The sequence below is a fragment of the Semicossyphus pulcher genome, unplaced genomic scaffold, assembly GCF_022749685.1.
Source record: "Semicossyphus pulcher isolate SPU_LCO1_2020_fin unplaced genomic scaffold, fSemPul1.0.p SCAF_23, whole genome shotgun sequence".
Lineage (NCBI taxonomy): Eukaryota > Metazoa > Chordata > Actinopteri > Labriformes > Labridae > Semicossyphus > Semicossyphus pulcher.
Window position 1 is genome coordinate 527,955 of NW_027211697.1, and position 15,401 is coordinate 543,355.

Below are 15,401 nucleotides of genomic sequence, written 5' to 3' on the forward strand. Positions count from 1 at the left end.
TTGTAAACAATTTCACTCAAGAGGGGAGCTTTATTTCAGCTTTTCAAAAGAAGCAAAGGGAGTAAAGTTTTTTGCTGTGGCTCTGAAAGTTTTTAAATGTGTTTGTTTAGGGATTATACGGATTAGTTCTGTATGAAAAGAGAGCAGGTGTGCTAGTCTGGGCTGTGCTGCTGGGAGGCTTTCACCTGCTCTGTTGAAGTTCCAGAGCCTGTGCTGCCAGCCGTCCCTGGAGAGCGAGGCTGTTCCTTCTGCTCGAGGAACTCCTCTCAAGGCCGGCCGACACATTTATTCTGGTCTGTGAGTGCGGCAAGCAGCCGCCCTTCATCTCTTGAACTCAGAGCTGCCTGCCAAAAGAAAGCCCCCCAGGAAACGCCCTTACAACCCCCCTCCTCATGCCTGGTACCTTTAACTAGCCTGTTTTACCGCCAGAAGTAATAAGAGACCAAATGGGAAATGGAAATAGGGTTTTGCGGCGTGAAAGTGATTCACATTGTCATGCCCTCCTTGATCTGTGCCAAAGCAAATGGACAGAAATTGTGGCTTTGAACTGTCTGTTTTTATCCAGCACATTGATTTGAAGGATCCTCATGCCTGGAATGCTTTAATACCTCGGAGTAAGGCTTTAGTGAGCAGACAGCCCGAGCACAGCAGCACACAGCACCATCAGAAAGGCTCTGTTAATTTTAACACCCACAATTAACACAGATTACATCAGAGCTGAGACTGACGGAGAAACCTGATGCTTTGCAAAAAACATAATGCTTTTTTGCTCCAATGATCAGGCACATTTGGACTTCATGATGCGTAGGGGCACGTACAGGAGGGTGGCCAAGGGAATAACACCTGAAATCTGCCACCCCAGGTGCTACCACAGAATCCCAAAACTGTGATTTGCTGAATGGCACCTTGTTCGCTCAGGCAGCATATTTTTTCTTGATGAAAAAAAAAAGTAAGAAATTAAATTGGCAATGCTTTACACAGGACTCACATAAAAGCAAAAACACAGTGATGTCTTAAAAATGTTTAACTGTGCCTCCAGCTGGTGTTCATGAAATGTTAATGTGCACCAGCTGCCTTCCATCCGAACCGGTGGGAAATGTTACGTCATTGTACGGATATGCTAATATTTAGCTCTATTACTGTATTAGACGAGGTTGGGAGGTAGTAGGGCTGTGAAAGACTCCGAACTGGTGTCATCATTTCTTGATTTTGTGCACCAAAACACCCTAAAAATGTCATCATCAGTTGGCCAGAGGGGAACAAAAGCAAAACAACAATGGGAACTGGAAGAGGGGTAAAAAATGTGGGGTCACGTTAGGGGAATTATGTCCAGGAGAGGTTTAACGGAAGAGACACCTTTACCTTCATGTGTTGGCTGAGCAGAGAAGTCACCCAGGGTGGGCACGTCTGATTGTCAGAACAATAATATCAGTCAAAAATGTGATCAGCAGGTGTGTTCAAGGGTTAAATGAGCGCTGCGGTGGCTCACCTCAAATAGGGATCATTTTAAGATTGCCTAACCTCTTTACTTTTTAGTTGTGGAAAAAGTAGCAGAATGCTCAATTTTAGAGGCTATAATTTGTATTTCTCTTCAGAGAGTTTATGCGCACAATGTCGGACAGTAAAAAAAACACTGGAGTGAACATAAAGTCGGGAAAAGTTCCTAATCAGCTTCTGGAGGCTGAATGCGAGCGAGCCGGCCGCCTCTATAATTTGATGAGATGAGCGGCAGATAATCAGCGTGTTTTTCTAGCACAGTCCTTCCTCAGCTGTTTCACTGAATTTAAATGGTTTAGTAGACTTTTGCTCAATCCGTCTGTAAGCTAAATTGTCATGGTCTGTGCTGTTTTTTTTGCTTTGACATCAAAGACATCAGGAATCTGACCAAGAAGGAGCGATTTCAGATTCAACAGCTTGTGGAAGCCAGTGAGACAGAACCAGAGAGTCAGAACCGTGCCTCATTAGGGTTTGAATAATATTTGTGGTATTTTCCACCAAGCTCGTGCTACAGTACTCTGGCACTGAGAGAGTTTACAATTTAAGTTTATGGAAGCCCAGATTTTTTTTTATGGTATATTATTTTTTATTACTTTATAATGCCACTTTTCATCAAAGTGTCGCTTCAGCAAATTGCATGTCCACTTCCCCTTCCACAAACAAGCTCAACAACTGCTACCTAATTTAGCCAGTTGGCTCCTGTTGGCTTGAACTACAACAATGCAGTTAGAGGCTGCTGCCAGGGCACAGAGACAGTAACTGAAACTGCTCACTTGCTCTTTCTCTTTCACCCAAGAGATTTCTGTCAGGCACTGTGTGAAACAAAAAGTCAACACTGACGTTTCATTATAGCCCAAACCTTTTCTGAGATATAACCAAGTAGTTTTGGAGTCTAAACCTATAAACGGCCACTGTTCACAACATTAACCACTTGTTAGAAACATTGCAAATAGGGTAGTAGTTTGATTAGGTTTAGGCACCAAAATTACTTAGTGAAGTTTAGAATAAGATTAAGGTTTGGGCTTAAATAATAACTAAAGATGATAAAGACCGTATTAACCAATTTATCCACCTCACCTATGGATCTATTATTAAGACCTGAATAACTGAACCACAAATTCAGTCCAGTAAGAATTGCTCAACTGGCACATGCGCACACGAAATTTAGCTTCTGGTTTTACCTCTGGTGTATGCAGCCCACTGTGTGTATGTTCTTCCTGGTGGTATCATTCCAGCTCGGCCCACAGACTTTACATTATGATGATAATCCAGATTTTTGAAATGCTATCAGCACAGGTACATTTCTAAACCACTTAGGATCAAAGGATCTATTAGCAAACTTTTCTGGGCCTTAAGGGAATTTTTCAATGCAATACCAAAAGTGGCCACAGGGTAAAATTGAAATCAAGGCTGTATCTGCGTCTTAAAAATACATCCACGACCCAGACCTTTTCCATGCATGTAATTAACACTCAGTACAAGTGGAAAAAGATCTTGCAAGAAACTTATAGCACGTTAAGCGTGTTACATTACAGCGACAAACAACTGTTGTTTCTCTAGCTAACAAGAGCTAACTAGCCAAATCTGGTTGCTGTTGCTGAGCTAACTAGCTTAAAATGCTTGAGGGCATATTATTGGCTTAAAGGTGAGAGGGTGACCTTTATCTTGGAGATTTTAGCAAGTTATGAAACAGACTGAAATTGAAACTATATGATCTTTTTTTCCCCTTCTATTTTTCTTCTATTTCCACGTAAAAGATTCATAGTGAAATATCCTCACGTTAGCTTTAAATACTCGCTGCTCCGCATACTTCAAATGCAGTTAATGGCAACTGTACAGTCTGGGACAGCTTACTGATTATTATCTTGGTTTATATCAGCTGGTTCTTTGTTTCTTTTCTTATTCCTCATGCAGTTTTGGTATGTTGCCATCCTAAATGGCCTGGCACCAACTTCCCATGCTGACAGTTAGTTCTGAGTTTCTACTGTCCCGATTTTGCTTTCACACATGCAGCTTCTTTTCACAATCTATGTTTTAAACAGTTTGTGGACAAAGAGAGCGTACAATGTGTGAGGGTTATACCGAAATAATGGGACTAATTTTGCTTTCATTCAACATAAGTAGGAATCAACTCTGCTCCCAAATCAAAAGGAATGAGAGAGACTGAAAAGGGTTGAGTGAAAAGGGGAAGGGGGCAGCATGAGTAAATTGCAGAGTAAAGAAAGCGGAAGAAGGAAAAAGGCACGAAGAAGAGGAAACGTGAAAGACTTAATGGTTGGGAAAAAGAACTGTCCTCTTCATATTGAATAACCAGTGATTGCCACTGACTCAAGGGGTGATTATTTCATGGCACTGCAGAGATTACTCCCAATCTTCTCTCAGTCTGAGGCGACCCAAGCCTCATTACTCCCCCTATCTCTCCCTCTATGCCCAACACATTAATTTCTCTGCAATCTTCAAGACTGAGTTTCTCTCTTAATGCTATGTCAAATTCTGTGCGGTATGCAGCTTTAGGTTCGCTTCACTGATTCTGTTATTTTTCAAGTTACACTGACATTAAGTTTTCGTCCCCTGTGCAGTGGCATGGTTCAAAAACCCTCTCTTGACTTAACTGGACTGATACGCTTCAACGGTTCAATTTTCTCGCCTGTGGAGGCCATCGAGCATCCTAATGTCCAGTTCTTTACATTATTTATACACCAGAATGCTGGTCAATTAGAAAGAAAAAAAGGTGTCGAATAAGCACTGAGGAAAATGTTATAACGACGAATGTATTGAAAGAAGCTCAAGCAGGGAATTTGCGTTGAAATTAAACTTCAGTGATATTAACTTTTTAATACCACTTAGAATTAAATTACAGGCCTTTGTAGGTCTGTGTGACAGAGATGATTCCTCATACGAACAAAGAGGCCTATTTTACACTTTGAAGACTTAAACAGGTTTATTATTGTAATGAAATATGCAAAGTTAGTGCATTTTTAACTTTTTAATGAATTAAGATGCAATAATTAGAGAAAACTTTAAGACTTTAAAGACCAGTCATGTTTTAAGACATACAAAATGCTTTGCTTGAAATAGTGAATTGTGTCTGATATGTTTTTTCGGCAAAATACGTTTAATTACTTTGTAAAAATCCTCCTAAGGCATCTCCTCCTTCTCCCTCAATAAAAATTCCTGAATCTGCATAGGCCCCGCCCACTATGCAAATGTATTCTTTAAACATGGCTTCTGCGTTTCAAAGAGGAATAATCTAGCCTTTATTTAAAAAATAAACCCTTATGAAACGTGAGCTGAGGAGTGGCGCATGGTGGGGACGTGCAGGTTCTGTGGGACAAGGTGAGGACAAGGTGGAGGTGAAGAAGAATGATGATAATGGCCAGATAATTGGTCCTGACAGTGCTAAATATAAGACAATACCTGCTGCTGGCCCTGGATCTTCATGAAGTCCTCTCTTTTGCCACTTTTAGTCTTGTCTGTGCTGTTCTGCTGCAGGTGCTTCAGTTTGGAGGCAGCTGAGGAGTGGAGAACCTCCCCGACACCAGAACTGTTCCCTCCCTGTGAAGAGAGGAGAGGGGAAGTTTAAATCAGAGCGTGGACACACAGTGCATGTTTGTACATTTTATTTTTCCTGCTCAGTGCCTTTAGTTTATGCCTTAGACACACATCAACTTTATACAGAGTTTGATTTCAGCAAGCAAGCCCCGTCTCCCGAGACCAATGAGGGTTTTAAGATCAGAGCTTGTGGCTGATAAAACCCAACAATCCACTTCACAGAGTTTCACCATCCATCAGTGGAAAGTGACAAAGACCAGAACACAGAAATGCAGCATCAAAACCGTCGTCGCGTAGCTGAGACTCACTGCCGGATCCACGAGGCAGCGTGCTTAATGATCTTTCCCGCTGAGTTACTCTGTCTCTAATACGCACAGAAACAAATACATGTTAAGTCAACATCTCTCTGACTGTGCCTGCTCTCAAACAGAGACATTAACTGAAGGAAAACTAACAAGAGATTAGCTGCAGTAAAGTGAAAAAGCCAATCTTTCTCTGCTACGTTAACTCAACTCTCAAATCTTTCTTTAAGCACTTTCTTCTTTGATGTGAATCTGTACTATGACTTGCAGACATAAAATATACAGTACATTTGATGCTTGATGGATACGTCTTTATTCAAACGTGCTAATTAAAACTGAACTGTAATGGAGCTTGAAAGTAGATCGCCTGTCAGTGTGAATTTGGAGCGCAGATGAGCGAGCGCCGGACGAGAGTAGGTAGAAGGGTCATGTTGAAATGATGAACGTGGTTGAAGCTGAAGTGATGAAATAATGCGTGAAGACTCTGTAATCCTCAGTCATGCTCACGGGAATGCTGCCTGGCTCTACATCAGAGGGATGAAACTCACCGTGACAGTGGGACTTGTCAGGGATTGCAGCCCTGCCCTGATTGGGCGGCTACATGCAGAGCAACAGGGAATACTACGAAGCTGTCAAGACACCTTGCTGAAGCTGCAGCTGAACCACGGACGCTATTATGCTTTTGATTAGCACTAATCTTTTGTTGTGTCACGGTCAACTGGAGGTGAGTTGTAAGCAGGCTACTCGAGTTAAACATGTGGTCGTTAGATATTAACAAGGAGTGATATCGGCCTTTGGTGTGAGAGATTTCTGTCCTCATGCAGGTTCCTGAGTAAAGTAAGAACGCTAAGTTGCTCAGAATTATTTTGCTTGACATTTTACTCACTATCTCTTTTACCTTAAAGGAGCAATTTGCCCCTGGAAAAGGACACTGTCAGTCAAAGCCGGTCTTCTCTGCGATAGAAGCAATAATATTTCGCCCATTCTACATTCCTACAACACCCAGCGTGCATTGCACCCCTACCTTTAAAAGGAACGGCCCAGCGAGAGACGCTGTAGTGAAATACTACCGTTGTGCTGCAGGAGATGGCTCAGAGCGGTACAGAATCTGAAATATGACGAGAATATACCGGTAGATCGTCTAAAAAATCTTCAGTCTTCAGTCTACATTTCAAACCTGACGATTTTGAATGAGACTTTTTTTCCCCCTACCATAATGGCATAAGCTCCCCATAATAGGACTGAGGTTGAAAATTGGCGAACTGGCCCTTTAAAGTAATCAAGTTATATTTCTTCCTGTGTTCTGGAAACACAAAATATAATAAATCAGTATCCTGATGTGTGAAATTAAAATGCGACACAGTACCTAACAGATGCCTTTAAGCTTGTTAAAAAAACAGCACAGCAGCTGATGTACCTTAACATTTCCGCATTCTGTTTAAAACTATTTCTGAGGGAGAGAGAATTGATTTCAAGACAAAACAAACAGGAGAAGACAGATTAGTTTGATAGAGCTTACAATAACAGGAACAAAGAAGAGGAAATTAGATGTATTTGAAGTATTATCTATACATTAAATGTTACTGCCTGTTTGGTGAAACAGGCACGATGTACAGACAGAAAACAGACGACAGAGCAGATCGAACAGAACAGATTAACAACAGTGGGCTCAGCCGGGTAGCAGCTCTAATCACCGAACAGACAAGAAGGGAGGAAGTCTGTTGTCTGTCCCCGATTTCATGATTTAATTTCAAATACAATGAGAGGACGATTTAGTCGGGGACCAGACATCAGAAGCCTGAAAAGTGAAGTTCCACCCAGAGAGAAGCAGTGAAGGAAGACAATAGCGCATGCTGCTTCAGACAGGCGTAATCACTGAACCTGGGTCGATGCTGAGCTCCAGGAGGACGGCTTGGGTGGGACTGGTGGCTTCCTGGCCTCTGAGGTCAGACAGTCTGTCATCTGTGCAGGAGTAGTTGTCTCAGTGTAGAGCTGCTCTGCGGTTGGATGGCCGCTGATCTCTATCAAGGTGTTCTCCAGCTCACGAATAGTCTCCTCCAAGCTGTCCAGCCTCTTGTACGTGCTGCGTCGGACATCTTCTCTTGTTTTCATCTGGCTCGGGTTGTCCACAGAGCGAGTGGACTTAAGACTAGTGTTCACTGACTCAGGAACTGTGTTGTGCTCAAGTGTCAGCACCCTATCCCCTGTCTCCATCCCTCTCTTCAGAGCCTCAACCAGAGAGCTTTTCTGGCCTGAGTGGAGGGAGGATTTGATCCTGGCCTTGGGCACCGGCTTGGAAGACTCCAAAAGCGAAAGCAGCAGCCTGTAGGCCTCCCTGACTGATTCTCCCCCTTTGAGGAGCACTAGGAGGGGCCTGTCACTTAGCTGGACCTCAGAGACTTCTTTTGTCTGTGATGAGATGGTAAGAATCTGCAGAGCTCCGCCTGTAGTCCTGCTGAGCTGCTGGGCCTCAGCGGGAGACACCACCCTCACCTCCAGCTCCGTCAACAGCAGGGCAGCTTCCCGTTTTAAATCCATATCCTCTTTAATACAACGCTGCTCTCGCTGTGGCTGAGGAGAGCTTACAAATGAATGCCTCTCTTTTGTAATTTGAGGGTGGTAGACGGTGTAATGACCAGTCCAATCTTGTGAAGGACTCGCTCTCCCGGGGTCATTTGCTACATCTCTGACAGGCTCCTCTGAGGCAGTGGGAGAAGCTGGCAAACACTCTGTCAGCACGATGGAGGGGACAGGAGACAAGCGCCTTTCCTATAAACGGGGAGAGCACTTCAAGTTTTAAATTAAACACTGAACACACTGGACTTGCCTTAGCTTTAGCAGAAGCCTGCAACTGGGCGTGTGAGATGACCACATAATCAGACAACTTCAATATGAAAAGAAAGAAAAATCATCTGTATCGGCGGTGGGGGAAACGTAGGAGGAGTGCATGAGTGGATGTGGTTGCAGCCCGAGCAGTAGCTGGTTGTTTCTGTGTGTGGTAGGTTAAGAGGAAAAAAGACAGAGGTATAGGAGAGCAGCAATCCACAGCACTCAGGGTCAGCCAGAGCGTTACCTCAGTGTCTGGGGCCTCAGAGAGCCAAAGGTCCAGTCTGCAGGGGGGTACACTTTTCCTGCTGTAAGGGCTAACAGGCAGGGAAAGGGGCTGGGGAAGGGGGAGCCTGAGTGGGGCTCTCTCAAACAGCTGGGAAGGGGAAAAGGGAGGTTCAAAAGCTGTCATAAATGGATAAACACACAACAGCAACTGAATAATCAAATTCAGTCTCCGCTGACTCAAATTTCAGGCAGGGCATCTCACAGTCCAAGCAGCCATAAAGGTCCATCTGTCTGGCTGTGATCAGTGAGCCCTGGGTGATGATGTGTGTGACTGAGCAGTATGTGATCTTTGAGCCCTCCCAGTGCCAGGGGCACGGGGACATATGGCACCTGCTGCTTGAACATGTGGTAATGATGGTGGGCATGTCTGCTTGTGAGTGTGTGCACGCAAAAGCCAGTGGCAGATTGTGGGCGTTACATAAATGATAAAACAAGAGCAGTTTTCCCCCTCATTGAACAACAGCCCATTGAGGATATAATCAACGTAATACACAATTCATGTCTTAACCTACCTCCAGTTCAGCAGCGATTTTCTCCTCCTCTCGTTCCTCCTTGTCTCCAGAGGCAAGTGTGGGGGGCGTGGATGCAGGGCGGGGGTTTTCAGACACAGCCCTCCTCAATTTGACGTGAGGCTTCTGGATTTCAGTCTCTTCGGATTCAGACTTCTACCACAAACACAAAAAGGCTTTAAATCTATCATATTCCTACGAGACAACAGATTAGTGCAGATTTTCTTCTGTTTAAATGTTTTAATTGCAAAATTCTAATACCATTTTTGCTGTGACTCTTTTCTGTCTTACCTTTATACTTTTGCCAGGAATGAGGGGCTCTCCGCTGCGGCTGGTGATGCCTGGAGAAGACGGGAAGCTGCGTCTAGGTGGCGGGGGAGGAGGCGACTTTGAAGGTTTCTCTGTGCGATAGCGCGGTACTGTCAGCTCATCTGAAAAGAGATGTTACTCAGGCATCTCGAGGAAGGAGTTATACGTGCATAATACATTCAAAGTAATTTTTAACTTCACTTTTTTAAGGGAAAACGTCCTTGAGAAAATCTGAGGACCTGAAGGGCTTGCTAAACTATTTACCAACTAATTGGATTAGTTTGAAAAATGCACGTAGGTTTAAAAACACAAAGCTGTTATTGTAAGCTCTTAAAAAGTTGGTTGATTTTCTTTTGACAATAATCCACGATATTGATGAAGACTGAAGCTCTCCGTCTTACCAGAGCCACGCCTGTATCCTCCCTCTTTCCCAGAGAGCTTGTGCTGGGGCTTGCTGACGCGGTGCTCCGGGTTTCCTGCCACAGACTGGGGATTCTGGGAGGATGGTGTGTTGGAGGAAGGCTTGATCTGCTTGGCAGCAAAGTCCAGGTCTGGAATAGCTTTCATTAACTCAGCCTGAGTCTCCTCCAGCAACCGGTTTATGTCCTGGGCACTGTACTGGGTCAGGCTGGCCCGCTTCTCCTCCCAGTCCCGCTCTGCTGCCTGTGAAGTGGAAAGACGGATCTAAATTTATAAACACGCAGCTAATGTGGTTTTCAGTGCTGTTGTAACTGTGTTCGGATGTGATTCGACTATGTGAGAAGAAAAAGGTCAAAAACAGCAGAAATAAATCCTACCAGTCGGACTTCCACGGATAAAGCTTTGTCAGCGGCAGCTCGGCGTTCCAGCTCCTCCAGGGCTTTGCCCTTGTGGGGAACAGGAGGATGATTGTCCTTGTGAGGGCCAGACGGGTTCCCATGGCCTCGGCTGATGCTTGAGTGGGGGCTCCAGTTGGACAGGCTGTTGCCGCCAAGGTCATTGATGGTGAGCGGTGAGCTGGTGGAGATGTCAAAGTCTGAAAACTTCCGCAAGTCGTCGTTGTGCTTTGATGAAGGAGTAGAGAAGTCCTCCTGCTTCTTCCACACTCCCTCATTTGCTTGTCTGGTAAGGCATGAAGATGAATTGATTAATCAACTCTGAAATGTGACATAAACTAAAACATTTACCTAAGTGGAAACAACTGCTGCCGGATACCAAAAACATCCAAAAAGCCGGAAACATCTCTGCCAGTACTGAATACTTCTCCAACACTTAAACCCACAAAGAGAGAGTAGAGAGAAAATGTGATGAGCTCTTCTGATCACTGAGGTTAATTAAACCAGAAAGAGAGGTGCTTTTTGGACAGAAGGCTGATTAGGAGGTAGATTACAAAACGCTGAAGGGCACATTTTCAAAGCCCACACTCACCATTAAATGAACAAGTCTCTATTCAGGACACCTTTTTGTGTCATGAAGGTTTTAAATGATCTCTCTTGATCAGCTAGTTTGAAGAGATTTGGCTTAAAACAGTGAATGTTTCTCAATCAGTGAATATCTAATCTAATTACACACGGTCCAAGGCCGGACTGTGCTTAATGTCCTGCTGATACACAAACAATGAGGGGTGACATATGATCGCCTTGTCAGAGGTACAAATGGAAAAGCCTTCCTTAAATTGTGTCACTATGTAAGAATTTATCGGGCAAATGCATTTCCATCCGTATTTATAAGATTGTAATTTACGCTCAGCTTCTTGCATCCAAAGTAAAAAGATGCTGTTAGGCTCTCAGGTGGAGCAGGTTCATACTTGCGCATGGTGGCGAGGGTGTCGGTTATGGACTTGCAGCGTTTCAAAAGAGCATCCAGCCTGTGCGGCTCTTCTTTCAGGAATTTGACGGCCTCCACCTCCACCCTGAGCACCACCCGCATCTTACTCTGCAGGCCTGGGAACTGATCTGCAGGAGAAAAGAAGAGCGGGGAGCCAAACGTGTCAATTCTACTCGTCAAAGACGTTGAAAGCCTTTTGTGGTAATTAAACAAAACATTTTCAAACAACTGTTAATGGTCACACAGTCCATTAAGACAATGAGCAATCTGAGCAATCTCAGACTGATTAAACGTTTGACAGACTGGCTGTGGGTGACTAAAGATAATCATTGCCTTGGTGAGTAATTAGTGCATTATAAACTGTCTGCCAGAGCAAAAGACTGTGTTTCTGTTTTGTGCACAGAATGTGAAATGCGCCAGCTATGACTCACTTTTCAGCTCTGTGAGTGTTTCTCCCAGCTTTCTCAGAACAGCGGCCTTCTCCTCCAGCTCCTGCACTGTCACCAGCTTGTGGTTGACAGACGACTCCTTCTGGATCTCCTCCACTGACTTCTCCAGGTCGCTGAGATGGAACAGACAGACGGCAGCAGTGATTCCTCTGCTACACTTTAATTCTACTGAATATTTATTTCTACGCGATTTGAGTTGCAGTAAAACTGCCAATAAACTGTCTTTCAATCAACTGGCAGTAGGATTAAGTGTTGTGGACAGCTGAACTGGAGGAGTAATGTGAATATTTAAAAGTTTCATGCAACAACTGAGGTGAAAAGTGAAACAGAGAATCTATACAAATGGGAGTTTGTTCAGCTCTAATGAGCCAGTCTTATATCATTTCATATAAATCAGCCTGAAGTTATGTAATGAGGGGAAGTTCCATGTATAATTAACCAAAATAAATTGGCCATTAGCCAGGCTGAATAATAGACATTGATTAGCTGAGATCATCTAACGGTTCAACCAATTAGTCCCCAATCAAAACGTCGCTCAGAGTGATTCAGGATTTTTTTTAACAGCTCACAGAGATACCCAGGAATCATTACAGCAAGGAACATTTCCCCATATGAGGCAGAGCAAGTTATCAGATTATTAAATCACAAGGTAGCTCTCTGCTCGTGCTTTTTCAGTCACTTCAATTAGACGCTGGACCGTCTCACATCTGCGATCTTAATAAGCATCTTGCTCTACGCCGGGCTTAATTACAGCTACATTTTCATCCTATCGCCGCACCAACCTGTGAGTCATCTAATTAAAAACAGATATGAACTCTGTCATGTCTGAAGAAGTAATGAAATATGTGATAAAAACTCATCTTTAACTGGAGAGCTGTCCACATATGTACAATACAGTGACCAGATATCATCCATCATGGTCTTTTGATTACTAATGTTACTAAAAGATTCGCTTTGGGTGAAGTAAAAAAAATCGTATACTGACTGGAGCTGCTGGATGATGAGCTCCTCCTCGTTGAGGTACTTGAGTCTCTCCTCCTCCACCAGGAGGCGCTGTCTCTGCAGAGGATCCTCCTGCTTCCTCAAGGCGTCTGCCACACGCACGTTCAGCTCCGCCTCTGTCCGTTTCAGCAGAGTTCGCACCGAGTCCTGGTTCTCCAGCTGCCCGCACACACACACACACATCCACACACAATGTTACAGATAGCATTTCTTGCTCTTACTTCAGCAGGACATGTTGTACACTCAGCGAGTATTTGGTTATGAATTATATCAATGTTAGCCTCGCTGGCCTCATGAGGATAGCTTGTTGAAGTTGTGAAAACTGCTGTTGCTGCCGTTGCAGCATAATAACGGGAAAAGGAGGATGAGAATTGCTGCCGCCTGAGGCAAAACAGAACTTAGTGATTTACAGCAACTGCATTTCTGGTCCCATCCCTGAGAGGGCAGAGTGTGTGGCCTCTTGTTTTACTGTCCTCCGCCTTTATACGCCCAAAGAACATTTTACTCTAGCCTTGACGGCTCTTGTGAGTTTTTATCCTTACATAAACGCAGCAAGTAGTTTCCTCTGTGAGCGTATCAGCTCTGTATATAACATTTCCCCTAACACAGAAAGCTGGGACGCCCCGAGGAAAACGAAGGATGTCCATGACAGAAGCACTACGCGTGAACCCAGCTACCTCTCATTGTTATGAATGGAATATTCAACAGGAGTGCTGCATGTAATACAACTCCCTGAGATGAAAGCACCTGGTAAGCAAGAGAAATTAATTATTGATCAGCCTTATGTTTCAGGAAGGGGAACAAGACAACTTTATTTTAGCATTTAAAATTAGGGAGAATGTCCCATTCAGCTGCTAATGTGCTAATGTGTTCCTGATCGGGATATGATAACATGTTGTAAACAAATATTTATATATGCAGAAAATACATTTTTAGACTGTTTTTCTTGCAGCACTGTTACCTCTCTCCCTGTTGCCTGTCTCTCCTGCACGCTCGGCTCTGTATAATTCATGAGTCACATGTAAAATTTAAGCTGCCAGCCATCGCTCTGGGTAACAATATGGCACCGGGTGCAGAGGTCACACTCGGGCAAACTTGCAGGTAAATAGCAAACTGTCCTCAGCGGGTACAGCAGAGCGTCGGCTGTTTGGATCTCTGTCTCACTGTTTAGCTAGTTCAAGCAGCCCTCGTGAACGCCGTCAGGGGAACAAACACAAGCACTGCACGCCTATCATCTGTCACTCCAATTACTCCTCCTTTCTCCTTTCCCCCTGCAAGAGACTTGAGACCTCTCCTCTGCTTCTGAGAGCATTTATCTCATCATCTCTTCCTGACGCCTCCTACAGTAACCATGGCATCGCTTGCATCAGAGATAAATGGAATAAATCAGGAGCTCATCTCCACACTTCTGTTAACCCTTCGTTCCTCATCGCTTCTCGTTCTGCATCCAGCACGACCTCCTGTATCTCTGTAAATTACGACGCAGCGTGAACTGAGCTTTTATCTTTCACACCTTCTATTTCAGCATTAATCCCCCAAAGATATAATGCCCTCAATGTGTCAGGCAGGACAGTTATGTGAAGCTGCAGGTCTTATTTACAGTATTGAAGTGCAGATCAAATAAACATCAAAGCCGTGTGTGTACGTGCATACATGTGTGTTGAAATATGGTATAGTAAACTCTCACATCAAACGTTAGATCATGGCTGCACGTGAATATCTTTTCTACAACTGTAGGGCAATCCTTTTGCACCTGGAGCAAACCAAATGTACAGTAGAAAGTCACATAGAATATATATATATATACACCGATCAGCCATAACATTTTGACCACCTGCCCTAATGTTGTGTAGGACCAAAACAGCTCTGACCCATTGAGACACTGGACTCCGCTAGACCTCTGAAGGTGTGCTGTGGTATCTGGCACCAAGACGTTTGCAGAAGATCCTTTAAGTCCTGTATGTTGCAAGGTGGGGCCTCCCTGGATCGGACATGTTTGTCCAGCACATCCCACAGATGCTTGATTGGATAGAGATCTGGGGAATTTGGAGGGCAAGTCAACACCTTGAACTCGTTGTCGTGTTCCTCAAACCATTCCTGAACCATTTCTGCAGTGACGCAGGGCGCATTATCCTGCTGAAAGAGGCCACTGCCATTAGGCAATACCGTTTCCATGAAGGGGTGTATTTGGTCTGCAACAATCTTTAGGTAGGTGGCAGGACCCAAGGTTTCCCAGCAGAACGTTGCCCAAATCATCACACTGCCTCCTCCGGCTCGCCTTCTTCCCGTAGTGCATCCTGGTGCCATGTCTTCCCCAGGTAAGAGACGCACACGCACCCGGCCATTTCGCATGATGTAAAAGAAAAAGTGATTCATCCTTCCTCCATTACTCAGTGGTCCAGTTCTGATGCTCACATCTCCATTGTAGGCGCTTTCAGCGATGGACAGGGGTCAGCATGGGCATCCTGACCAGTCTGCGCCTACGCAGCCCAATACGCAACAAACTGCAACGCATTGTGTTCTGACACCTTTCTATCAGAACCAGCATCAACTTTTTCAGCAGTTTGAGCTACAGTAGCTCTTCTGTTGGATCACACAGGCCAGCCTTCACTCCCCACGTGCATTAATGAGCCTTGCCCGCCTCTAAACCTTCCTTGGACCACTCTCGGTAGGTCCTGACCACTGCAGCCTGGGAACACCCCACAAGAGCTGCAGTTTTGGAGATGCTCTGCTCTGTGTAGCCATCACAATTTGGTCCTTGACAAAGTCGCTCACATCCTTGTGCTTGCCCATTTTTCCTGCTTCCAGCGCATCAACTTCAAGGACAAAATGTTCACTTGCTGATCAACATATCCCACCCT

At 44.4% G+C, this 15,401-nt stretch overlaps 1 protein-coding gene across 8 annotated transcripts in view; it reads right to left on the reverse strand.

Moving 5' to 3' along the window:
* Nucleotides 1-15,401, reverse strand: part of LOC138602532 (SRC kinase signaling inhibitor 1-like) — a 99,978-nt gene that overhangs the window by 920 nt on the left and 83,657 nt on the right. For 7 of the 8 annotated variants that reach the window (XM_069674017.1, XM_069674019.1, XM_069674018.1 and 4 more), the window contains 8 exons: nucleotides 12,524-12,699; nucleotides 11,521-11,651; nucleotides 11,070-11,217; nucleotides 10,081-10,384; nucleotides 9,685-9,946; nucleotides 9,266-9,405; nucleotides 8,978-9,130; nucleotides 4,915-5,052 (listed from right to left, as the gene is read on the reverse strand). In XM_069674017.1, coding sequence (XP_069530118.1) covers nucleotides 4,915-5,052; nucleotides 8,978-9,130; nucleotides 9,266-9,405; nucleotides 9,685-9,946; nucleotides 10,081-10,384; nucleotides 11,070-11,217; nucleotides 11,521-11,651; nucleotides 12,524-12,699 — 1,452 coding nt within the window. The remainder of the gene's footprint in view (nucleotides 1-4,914; nucleotides 5,053-8,977; nucleotides 9,131-9,265; nucleotides 9,406-9,684; nucleotides 9,947-10,080; nucleotides 10,385-11,069; nucleotides 11,218-11,520; nucleotides 11,652-12,523; nucleotides 12,700-15,401) is intronic. The other variant, XM_069674014.1, reaches the window with a different exon arrangement.